The 12,973-nt window shown below is 40.2% G+C and overlaps 1 protein-coding gene across 3 annotated transcripts in view; it reads right to left on the bottom strand.

Moving 5' to 3' along the window:
• MICU1 (mitochondrial calcium uptake 1) overlaps window positions 1-12,973 on the bottom strand; it is a 253,080-nt gene that overhangs the window by 37,301 nt on the left and 202,806 nt on the right. For all 3 annotated transcript variants that reach the window (XM_080822562.1, XM_080822560.1, XM_080822561.1), the window contains one exon: window positions 4,808-4,945. In XM_080822562.1, coding sequence (XP_080678688.1) covers window positions 4,808-4,945 — 138 coding nt within the window. The remainder of the gene's footprint in view (window positions 1-4,807; window positions 4,946-12,973) is intronic.

Raw genomic sequence — 12,973 nt, 5'->3', positions numbered from 1 at the left:
AGAAAGAGCTGCCTTGGGGTTGTGAGGAATGACTGATTATATACTTGAGAGTTGGGGGAGGTAAGGAAAAAGGGAGATGTCCAAAAGGACCTTCATATGCTAAAGAAACTTTCAGGATACTGGAGGCCTGGCTATTGTCAAGCTAAGGTGGGTTTTCCCTCTAGCTGCCTCCACCTTTCCTAACTCCCCTATATGTTCCCCAGTGGACCAATACTGACCCACAGGTAGGGACATTTCTACACCCCTCTTCAGCAGGAAGGGATTACAGAAGATGAAACTTTCTGCCTTCACCAACCTTAAAGATTTAAGGGTCAACATTGTTCGGGGAGAAATGATGAGGGAGCAGAAGGCAAGTTGAGGACAAAGCTGACACCCTGCAAAATCCTACTCTGCTCTTAAGACCAAGTTCAAATTGTATCTCTGCCAAGAAATCTCAGTCTCTTCAGTTGATTCTAATCTTTCTTGTTGGTGTTCCCAAAAGGCTTCAGAGATTTATATGTATACTTAATACATTCACCAATGTGTTTGACAAAGATTTGCCTATGGACACTCACTGTACTGGGGACATGCAAACATGAGTACGACGATGCTCTCAAGAGGCTCAAAGTCAAGTGAGTTGCCTTGTATTATAATTATTTATCACCTGTGTCCCAGCACTAGGAATATCAAGTTCAAGTTCTGTGAAGCAGAGAACTGTTTTTGCTCATTATTGTATTCCCAATATTTATACGAGTGCCTAGCACAGAGTGGATGCTCAGTAAATACTGAGTATGAAATTACATAGTTCTTTGTGTGTGTGTGTGTGTATATACGTTTTCTTACTCAATTATTACAGACTATATATTTCTTGGGGATAGATGATGGTTTTTGTTTATCTTTTATCTTTCCCACAGCACCTAGCTTAGTGTCTTGCACATAGCAATGTCTGACATTGAACTCAATATCATTTTCAATTCAGCCTTAAGTGGATTCGCTAAATTATTAAAGCTTACAGCTTCTGTGCTCTTAAGCATAGAGAACCATCCCTGTGAATTACATTTATAAAGTCTCAGAAAATTCTTTTAATGAGAAGACAATATGGAGGAAGGAAAATAGGCAAATTTTAGAGCTCAGTCAGATTTGGCCTAGAAGAATTATTCACAAGAAAAAGGATAGTGAGCAGAATGGGAAAAATCTGGTAGAGGATAGGTAGGGACTGATTTTTAAAATGAAGGCCATACAAACATGTTCCCCATTAAAAAAAAAAAAAAGGAAGAAATGAAAACTGTCTTTGTTAAATAAAGACAGTTCCTCAGGGCATGAATAGAGTAATCTGTCCAGCATGCCAGGTTCCCCCAGTCTGTCCAGCTATTACTCAGGGGCAAAAGATCTAGAGACACGGACAGAGTACAGCGCTCCAGACCAGTGGCTCACAAGCTAAACTGTACCCGAGAATCCCCTCGGGAGCCTTTTAAGGAACACCGATGCCTGGACCCACCCACTGAGCTGCTGATTTAGCTGGTTTGAAGAGGGCCCCAACAATCGCGTTTCTGAAAAATTCCCCAAGAGATACTGGGAGACTGGGCTTGAGAAGCACTGCTTTGGACGCAGGGTATGGCTAAGAACTCTGGTATCGAAAGGACAAGATCTGGACTAGAAAGCCTTGGATTACAGTCCAGACTCTGGGTGGGTCATTCATTTCTCTCTCTTTCTGTCTCTAGAATCTCAAAGGCAAAAGGAGATCTAACAAGGCTGTTGGAAGGACAGAGAAAGAACAATGTGAAAGGCAGTGAAACATCGCAGAGTCGTTACGTGATGTGCAAATATTTACTTAATATCACCACTAGGACTGCCAGTCCTTTAGGTCTGGGTTGATAATCTGTGCAGAATCCCACGCAGAAAATGATTAATAGGAGCCAAATGAAAAGTCACATTTTCATGATAACAAATCCAGAGTGGAATAAAAGAAACAATTAGGAAGCAGATGGTGATTCCCCTTTAATGAGACATGGTCCTAGAGAGATGGACTGGTAACCTCAGGAGCAAAGGCCCTTCATTAACTCTCATTTTGGTTAATTGCTATGTTCACAAAGTTAATCAACATGAGAGGGCAATCAATCTCAATCTCCTGGCTAACACAGCCTGGAAATTCTGGGCCAGAAGTAATTTAGCACCCCAGATTTTTATCATCGGACAAAAACTGTCCTTCTACTTCACAGCTCTTCTGTAAGGTCTCCAGGTCCTAAATTAACTCCTGCCAAAGATACCTTATTCCTTCAAGGGAGATGTCTCCAACATCCAATTTATTGCTTTTGAATATGAATTAATAATAAAATACAAGTTAGCCTATTGTGGCAGTTAATTATTTTAAGGTCAAATAAATATGTGAACCAAACTTATTTGAAAATTAGTCTGGTAAAAAGAAAAGGGTGTTTCCTAATGCAAACACCATGTTTTCGGCCTAAGGGCTAAAATTCCACTGAAACATTCACCACTAATTTTTGGAAATCATAATTTCTAACAGATAAGAGCTGGGTACTAAGCACTGTAAAAGCTGTCTCTAAGAGCCAGGATTGTTCTCTGTCACTTTCTGTTAATGATGAGTCCTCCCCCCATAACCGAGAGAACACCTGCTATAGGGACAGGACAATTTAGTGCCAGGTCAGTTTCTTTGGTCATGGCCAACTGGCAATCACTGTCCAGGGGAAAGGTATTGAGCTGCGAATGAGAAGGTCTGGCAACCTGGGGCATGTGTGCGTGTGCGTATGCGTGTGCGTGTGCGTATGCGTGTGTGTGACGGTTAAGAGGTATGCCTCTTCAGTGATCTCTGCTTCAGTATGTCCATCCCACACCCTGGCAAAACCCCAGTGCTGACTCAGTTCTACCATCTGCCCCTTCCTGCACCAGGTGCAGCTGGTGTGCAAAGCTATCAGAGAGCAGTGTTGGCTGGTGCCGCCACCAACTCATGGTTTCCAATCGCAGTGCTGCTCAAAAAATGCTCCATCATCTCTTCCTGAATTCTCTCACATCTGAGTATCAGTCTCTTGGCTTCTGTGTTTGCTCCTTTCCAAACTATTTTTCATAAAACAGCCAGAGTCATTTATTTAAATATACATACAAATGTACAAGCATTTCACTGTTCACAGTCCTTTAATAGCTTCCCACTGCACTGTGAATATAATCCAAACTCGTGCCATGCACGGGCTGGCCCCATCTCCCTCTCAGACCTTATCTCAGGTTATTCTCCTCCTTGCTAATATGCTCCAACCACAACAGTCCCCTCTCAGTTCCTCACACATGCTAGACCTTTGTGTTTTCTATCTGTTGTGGAATCAGTGTGTCCCCCCAACCATAGAACTTAAACATACACTGAAGCCTTAACCCCCCGTGTGGCCATACTGGGAGTCAGGGCCTCTAAGCAAATAACCAAGGTTAAATGAGGTCCTAAGGGTGGGGCCCTGAACTGACAGTATTAGTGTCCTTGTAAGAAGACACACAAGAGAGCTAGTATGCATGTGTGCTTTCCTGCTCTTGCTCTCTCCCTCTCCTTCTGTCTCTTGCCATGCAAACAACCAAGCCAAGGCCTTGTGAGGCTATAGTAAGAAGGCAGCTGTCCAAAGGCCAGGAAGAATTTCATTAGAAATTTAACTTGCCTGCACCTTGATCATCAATGTCTGGCGTTCAGAACTGTGAGAAAATAAATTTCTGTTGTTGAAGCCACCCAGCCTGTGGTGTTTTGTGGTAGCAGCCCAAGCAGACAAATACACAGAGTTCTGAATATGTTCTATTTCCTTCTTTATGGAGCCCCTCTTCCCTCTTCCTCAATTTCTTCCTATCTTCTCTTTCTCGACTTCTTTACTTCCCATTCTAATGTGTCCTCCACTCTAATAAACAGCTCCCAAAGATCATCAATTATTACCATTTTACCAAAGCCAATGGATGTTTATCATCTTATTTTACTAGATCCCCTCTGTCCCTGTACCCTCTGCTTCCTTGGCTTCAACAGCACTACTTTCTCTAACTGCTTCCTTCCTGTGCTGTTTAAATGTCTCATGGAGCGGGGTGAGGGTGGGGAAAAAAGAACAATAAATGTCTCATGGCTTTAACCTGAATAATGTATTGATGATTCCCAAACCTATCTCAGTCATCTGAAGTAGATGTGAATATCCAAGTGCCCGCTAATCATCTCTAACTGGAGAGTCCACAGGCATTTTTTTTTTTTTTTAAGATTTTATTTGTTTTTGGAGGGAGAGAGAGAAAGCACAAGCAGGGGAAGAGCAGCAGAGGGAAAGGGAGAACCAGGCTCCCCGGCAAGCAGAGAGCCCGACTCAGGGCTCGATCCCAGGACCCTGGGATCATGACCTGGGCTGAAGGTAGACACCCAACTGACTGAGCCACCCAGGTGCCCCATACATAGGCACCTTAAATTAAGGTATCTAACTAAACTCTTTATCTTCCTCTGGAAACCAGTCTCTCTTTTAAATTTCTCTCCAGATAGACTTTCTGAAATTTTTTTTGTAAGTTCTAAGTCCAATGTGGGGCTTGAACTCACAACCCTGAGACCAAGAGCTGCGTGCTCAACCGACTGAGCCAGACAGGTACCTGTTTAATTTCTCAATCTAGTTCACAGTGCCACCCTTTGAACAAGAAACCTAAGGGCTTATTCTGCAATCTCCCTTCTTCCTCATCCACTGCTCATGTTTTTTGAAGCACCAGAGATGAATTAGTTATAATCTTTGCTTCATGACACTCTCATTATGGTAGTACCTTTGCAATATAACCATACCTCCTCATGGTTCCTTTTCTTCCTATAAACAAAGATACCTACCTTTCCTTCTTTGAAATGCTTCTTGAGCTGCTTCTGCATGGCGGTCAGCTTCTTGGACTGCACCCCACTGTACGCCAGCAGCATGCCACCAAACTGCCTCTCAGTAATTTTCCCATCCACAGGGTCATGGCGTTCGAACTGGGAGAGAAACAGAGTGTTCTTGGGGTCAAATGCAAAGTATTTTGACATGGAAAGTAGAATGATCAAGCTGGATGCCAGAAAATAGTTGGTGGCCACAGAGACTGTTATTTTTGAACTGTAATTCTCACTAAGATTTGAAAAAAAAATAATCAGAAACAGAAGATCTGGGTTCTTATTCCAGTTTTGTCATGATTTATGACTTTAGGAAAGTCACCCAACTTCTCTGGGCCTCAATATTCTCATGGATAAAACAGAGCTGCTATAATACCTTACACCTTACAGAGCAGAAACATCCTTGTGGGGATAAAAACAATGTTAAAACTCCATTCCAATTCATGAGTAATATTATCGGTAATAAGTGTTCTCTGGATCATCCATATCCCTGCTACTCAGAAATAACTTCAAAGCTAATTATGGCCCCCTGCAAGTACTTAATATAATCAATAAGGAATGACATAGGAGGGGGATCCTCCCCCAGAAATCAAACTAGGGAAGACCATCTTCCTGTCACAGACTTAGAGGATTGGCAGTTAATTATGGAGCAGATGGGACCAGATTGAAGGAATGTAGTAAACATCGATTCTCAAATCCCCCTGCCTTCTGGGAAGTCAGTGCAGTCTCCCAGGAAATGGTGGAGGACACTGGCAGAAGCTCACTGAGCCCCTGGACAGGAACACTAGCACTGAGTGCTAGAGGTGAGGAGGGCCATGCAGAAGCGCCTCACAGTGGGAAGGAGGTGCTCTCAGACAGTGGGGAATATGCCAGAAACAAGACGTTAATGATGGATGTCTACGGAAGTCACAGACACAAAACTCTTAAACAACTTTCACAAAACCTGTAATTATGTACTGTTAGGAATGAATGGTAATGGGAACACGATGAATCAAATCTTAGAAGGTATGGCCAAAGGTGATCTTCCAACTGCCCAAAATGTCCCCATAAAACTTCAGTTTGCCTCATCAAAAAAGGAAATCCTAGCATACAAAATCAGAAATGATAAATTATTTAAAAAAAATACAGACACCGAAGATGAATTTACTTTATAATTTTAGGCTGTGATCTTAAATCTCAAGAAATGGAAGATATTTGCGGTGGGGAGGGACAGGAGAGGGAGAGAGAGAATCTTAAGCAGGTTTCATGCCTAGCGCAGAGACCAATGGGGCTTGATCTTGATCCCACAGCCCTGAGATCATGACCTGAGCCCAAATCAAGAGTCAGAGACTTAACCAACCGAGCTACCCAGGTGCCCCAAGAATGGAAGATTCTTAAGAAAAATATTAATTACCCACCCCTCCAATTGAGTCAAGAAGTAGAAAATCTGAACAGGCCAATTACGATTAAAAAATACTCTGAAAAAAAGCTAATTATAAATTTGATCAACTGTCTATTTGTAAAGTCATATCAGTTCCTCAATCTGTACCTAATATTGTTATACACTCACACCTTTAAGGATTTAAAAGGAAAGTAATGCATTTCCAGGTTTCCCCCAAAATGGCAATCAAATACTAAGACATCAACAGAGCTTTAAAAAAATACATAGTGTAGGATGCCTTAACGAGACATGCTTATTTACCACAAAACTACTGAAAAATCATTAAATACATTTAGATACACAGATGGAAAGGTTAAGTATAAAGGACGTCTAACTAATTTCAGTAATATCAGAAAACTAAAATTTTCATTAAAAAATAGAGACAGGAAAGGGTGCCTGGGTGGCGCAGTCAGTTAAACATCTGACTCTTGGTTTCGACTCAGGTCATGATCTCAGGGTCGTGAGATTGGGCCCCAAGTCAGGCTCTATGCCAGGTGTGAAGCCTGCTTGCAATTCTCTCTCCCTTTCCCTCTGCCCCTTTCTGCCCTCTTAAAAAAAAACAAAGGAGACAGCAAAGTTATTTCAGTGCTAACTGCAGTGTTAATGAAACTTATAAATGCAAAAATAACAAAATGGCTAAAGATGAGCCCAGAAACCAATTAGAAAGCAAAAACAATTTGAAGATGGTAAAATATCCCTACAGTTCTATTGGAAAATAAGTTACCAGGAAATTTAAGATTCTTATGTGGCAGGGCATAATCCTATTCTCATAAAAGGGGTATTAGAAAGACATAAGACATTTACCAAGTAAGGTCATGTCAACAAACATTTCTGGAAAGTCTACTAGTTATCTAGCACTGTGTTAGTCATTGTGGAGTACGGAAAAGATTCAGTTTCTGTCCTCAGGAACTTCATCTAGTAGGGAGATAAGACTTACATATGAGACACAAAATAAGGAAATATATAGTCAAGAGTGAAATGTTCTTTCAATTCTTATTTCCTGTAAGTTGATATACACTCATACCCTCCCTAGTGAGACTGTATCAGTGAGCAGGACACAAGAACTACATTTTAACAACAACAACAATTTTCTGTACTATGGGCTAGGAACTTTGCCCATATATGCCTTCATTTAATCATTTAACAAGGCTATGGAGTAGATATTATCAGTTCCGTTTTACAGATGAGAAAACCGAGGCAACAGGAAGCTCCCTGTGGCAGAGCTGGGACTGCTCATAACCCAGCTCTGTGATGGATCCAAAGATTCTTTCTCAATATCACAGTCTCATCCTTCTAAGCAATGGTACATAGTCATTCTATGGGGTAGCACTGCACTGTTTTAGATAAACTAACACAGCCATGGGGCTTGGTCATATTTAAAACTATTGAGAAATTGCTCTGGAAGCAAAACTTCAAAACTATTTCCAAAGAAATCAACACCATCAATATTAAGGGAAGGCCTCTTTTCTTATTAACTCAACTACTCAATGCTTCATTTTTGTTACCCTGTCACTTCTACAGAGCTGATTAATTTTTCTGATTAAGTTTTGACAGTATCAAAAGTTTTCAGTGTTCAATTTAAGTTTGATTTATGGTTCAATTTACCACCGTGAAACAAGAGGGAGGACTGATAAGAGTTCTGCAAGGCCATGTTTACATCAGATATCAGTGAAAGGTGGTACCCAGGCAGAAGCTGGAGATGCACACGTCATCGAGGGGCTTCGAGAGGCAAGAGAAACAGAGCTGTGGTCCCCGCTCCCCCAGGCAGGCTTTAACAATTTAGGGTGTTCATTTTACCTTCATCTGGGAGATTGGACAACTATGGAGAAATTCCATCTATCTGCATTAGATGAGTCTGAGGCTTTTCCCTTGACAGACTCAAGGGTGAAATGCTTTTTGTTTTTAATGTCGGCAGCAGCAGCAGCAGCAGCAGCGACTTGCTCCAGGCTTATGAAAGGCCTGTATTCATCTGCTCTCCACAGGGGCATAAAGCCTCACCTCTGTGATTTTCAAAGACAACAAAGACAATTTCCAGGAGAAATTTCCAAGTGACAATTCTAAAACTCAAATTAATATTTTTATTAATGTTCCTCTGAGGACTCAGACTTGACTTTGGGCAACGGGTTCTACTATTGTCATTATTTTTGTGTGACTGGAACCTGAAAGGGCCTAAAAACTAGAAAATTCAGCTCCATGAAGCCCACTTCAAAGTCACTACTTGCTCTGGAATTTGATTTCGGACAGCACTTCTCCTTTTAGGCTTTAGGCTCCTTCCTTTGAGGCAAGCCTGCCTTATTTCTGAGTTTTTTTTTTTTTTTAATTTACTTATTTGACAGAGAGAGACACAGCGAGAGAGGGAACACAAGCAGAGGGAGTAGGAGAGGGAGAAGCAGGCTTCCCGCTGAGCAGGGAGCCTGACACAGGGCTCGATCCCAGAAACCTGAGATCATGACCTGAGCTGAAGGCAGACACTTAATGACTGAGCCACCCAGGCACCTTATTTCTGAGATCTTAATGCAGCTGGAGGAGGTGGGAGAGAGCGGTTTTTCTTCACATACAAAACTGCTAATGGAAACTGGCTTGAACTAATGTGCTATTCATTCAACATTTATTAGCTGAAGACCTCCTACGCTGAGACTAGGGAGCTTCAAGGGCAATTTCTCAAGGACCTTCTTTGGGGCTACATTTTCACAGGCTATCGCTAGACACCGTGTGGTTCTCAGGATGAACTGTGTATCTTAAGCCTATAAAATCCTGGGGGTGCAACTCCTGGAGCACAGTGTGCATGTAATTCCCCAGGTCATGAGACTGTCTTTGGGGAGAGAGGTTATTACAAAATTATCACAATGCAGAGAGCTTCCAACTGTATATTTGGAAGCAATTCAAATGACTAGCTTGCATTTTACTTAGTCAAACATTGATAGAGCCTCTTATGTCCCACTTCAATAAGAAATCCCAATCTACTTGGTCTTGTGGCACAGAACGAATGCATTCCAGCACACCATCCACCATTTGTATTGCTTTTCTGTCTAGGAAGAGAGCTGAACAGCTTAGCATTTTCTCTTCTGTGGCCACTATCACTTTCTCAAATGGATACAAGCTGTTGGCTCCCTGTCATTCCCTAGGGGGTTGCAAAGAGGGGCCAGAGAAGAGGAGCCAAAAAACTGTCCACAAGATTTTTCCTGGCTTTCTTTCCATATTGTGCCTTTTATTTCCACTTCTGCCCCTTGTTGAGAGAAGGAATAGCCTTTTGGAAGGACAGATGGTCCATATATCTAGATAAAATGACTTAAGGAATATGGGAAGCCAGAAAAAGAAAAAATATGTATTATGAACCAAAAAAAGATTTCAAAAAATCATAAAAGGAAGTCAGTATCTGCAAGTGGATCTTAATTTATTAAAGACATTTGACATTAATGTATTTCATCAAATGTAAACTTCAACCGTATTCTTTTGTGCAGTTATTTTTCAGGAGATTTTATCTATCTCCTATGGTAAATCCTGCCCTTACACAAGTATTTCAGAATGATAATTTTCTTAATAGGCTTATTCTAGTTTCTGAACCACACAATGCAATTAATATAGAGTAATCTTAAGCCACTGAGATGAATACATCTGTTTTTCAACTTCACTGTATTTTTCTTTTGATTTTTTTTTTAAAGTAATCTCTACGCCCAACGTGGGGCTCAAACTTATGACCCTGAGATCAACAGTCCCTTGCTCTACCGACTGAGCTATCCAGGTGCCCCCAGTATTTGTCTTTTGAGATCTTCACTGTGCCATTGCTGCTCCTACCAGGAGTCTCAGGACAACTGTCTGTTATGTCCATAAAAAGGCAAAACAATGACAGGCCATGTTCTCTACTGCAAACCCACTCGGAGAGCATGACATACACACTTCACTGTCTGAATGAGAAATCTGTTTCTATAGTTGGCAGGGGACATCAGAGAGCCCCAGGTCAAACTGCCTGGATTCTGAATTTTCTTGATGATTAAATACAAGATGCATCTTCACTGTCAATACTAATATCACTCCAAACTAAACTAACGAACTTTTCTATTTCAAAACCAAGGATATTTTCCATTTTAAAATTATTTTTAAGTCCAGGGTGGTGATCAAATGAAGTGACTAAATGACACGAGTGTCAACCACATATAGTTAAACCAGAAGGTTAACTTTTCAGTCTGACAGTCAAAACCAGAAGATAACAAGACTGATACATGAACTTATTACAGGATAGTAAAAACCAAGGTATACTTGACTGAGGGTGTCCGGGAAAAAATGCTTTAGATCTGGAACAAGGGGTTTCAAGATATGGTAAGTTTTGGTTTCATTCTACGAAAGGTAATATATTAAAGTGACTTAGAACAAGGGCTTTAGAACCAGCAAGGCCTGGGTTGAACCCATATTTGCTGCTGAGACTTTAGCTAAGTGGCTTACTTCCTATAAGGCTTCAAAATCTTCCCGCAAAAAAAATGGAGATAATATTCACAAGCTCAAAGTGCTGTAAGGATTAAATGAGGTATTATGTGTAAAGAATTAAGCAAAGAGTTTGGTGCATAGTTAGCATTCAATAAATGTAGCAATATTTTTATCACCATGATATCGCTTCCCAGGAAGCTAAAAGCCTCAATTAATTATTCTGTTCTTAGCAGGTGTTAACTAAGTTCAATTACTATTTCTCACTGTTCTTTTCATAATTGCTTTTGACCAGCGTTTGATTGCAGAGTATTACTTTCACATTTGGAAAGCAGAAAAAGTAAACACAACAAATTTTATTTATTATTCAACACATTAGAATGATTTCAAGATTAGACTACTTACAGTTGGCTGAATATTTATCCTGGTCATCTATTACCAGACAGAAAACGTGCATAAAGGATGTGCCTGATAAATATGTATTAAGTGAACACAGAAAGAACACCAGAACATTAATTTACAACCCTGTCCTACAATTGAGACGATTTCCTACCCAAGATGAGGGTGACCTTTCCATTTCTCCCATAATGGTATCTACTTTCATGACAGTGTTTTCTGTAAGAACACTTTTTTTAAAAAAAAGATATTTATTTATTTATTTGAGAGAGAGACAGAGAGAGACGGAGAGTGAGCCAGTGCATGCACAGGGGGAAGGAGCAGACAGACTCCCCACTGAGCAGGGACCCCAGGACCTTGGGATCATGACCTAAGCCAAAGGCTGACACTTAAACAACTGAGCCACCCTTGAGAACGTCATTCATTATGGCTAATCAGTAACCTATTTGAGTGATTACTACCTGGTAGGTGCTATCCCGGGAGCTTAACCTTATGTAATCCGCACAACACCATATTAATAGGTATTGTTACTCTGTTTTACTGAGGAGAAAACACAGGCAGAGAGAATGTAAGTAACTTGCCTGCACAGTTAATCTGAGGAGAAATTTCCCTCTGGTCTCAATGAGAACAGTTGATTTGCTCTTATCTTAAGTGCACCATGAATCATCTTTCCTTTTTTATCCTGGTTACTGGAAGCCTGGAGTCAAATTTGTGGCCTACCTCTAGTAAGAACAGGAGATGTTTTAATTTATCTTGTTCAGAATAACCTTACTCCTGGCTTTCTTTTACTTTCTTCCTTTAACTTTCACTTCTCAGCAAATTCTAATTAACTTTTATCTCACTTAATGCATTTAAAAAATTTTTTATTAAAAAATTTTCTTTTAAAAGGTTTTATTTATTTATTTGACACAGAGAGAGAGAGAGAGAGAGAGAGATTGATTGAGACAGGGGAACACAAGCAAGGGGAGTGGGAGAGCGAGAAGTAGGCTTCCTACCAGAAGGAGCCTGATGTAGGGCTTGATACAAGGACCCTGGGATCATGACCAGAGCCAAAGGCAGACGCTTAACGACTGAGCCACCCAGGAACCGCACACTTAACGTATTTTTTAAGGCTTTTTAAAGTCCTTTCTTGGGGCACCTGGCTGGCTCAGGCAGTAGAGCATGTGACTTTTGATATTAAGAGTTGTGAGTTTGAGCCCCATGTTGAGTGCAGAGATTACTTAAAAAAATAATAGTGCTGGATATCTAGTTTTTTTCAGTTTGGGGTCACAGTAAATACCACCACTGGGATAAACTTTTTTAGCACTTATTTTTTATTACTGTTTTGGGATTGATCTCCAAAAATGGAATTATGAAGTAAGACTCTACAAGCTCTTTTAAATTATTAAATATTTTATATATATGAAATAACATACATAATAGACAAGTTATAAAAATAATAATAACAATAAAAATAAACACCATGAATCTCCCAGTTAACCTGAGAGAGGAAAAATTAGCATAACAGTGGAAGCTCATCTCTCTCCCTCCTGTAAGAAGTAACTACCATCTGGATTTCTTTTTCTTTTGTTCTTTTTCTTAGTTCAAAATATGTTTGTGTCCCCAAACAATATATTATTTCTGCTTGCTTTTATACTTCATAAAATGGTATCTTAGTGAGTGTATTCTTCCATAATTTTTTTCAGTGCTATATATTTTTTCAGTGTTATATTTCTAAGACTCATCAATGTCAGTACATTTACGTGTACTTCTTTCAGTTTTATTGTTATATAGATTTCTATTGTTTGAAAGTACTACTATGTTTTCCTACATATGAATATCTGAGTTATTATCAGCTTTTTTGCTATTATGAACAATGCTATTATGAATATTCTTCTATCAATGTCTGTGAAACATGA

The sequence above is a fragment of the Martes martes genome, assembly GCF_963455335.1.
Source record: "Martes martes genome assembly, chromosome: 14".
NCBI lineage: Eukaryota > Metazoa > Chordata > Mammalia > Carnivora > Mustelidae > Martes > Martes martes.
Note: the sequence above shows the minus strand (reverse complement) of the source record. Positions and strands in the feature narration are given on the sequence as shown.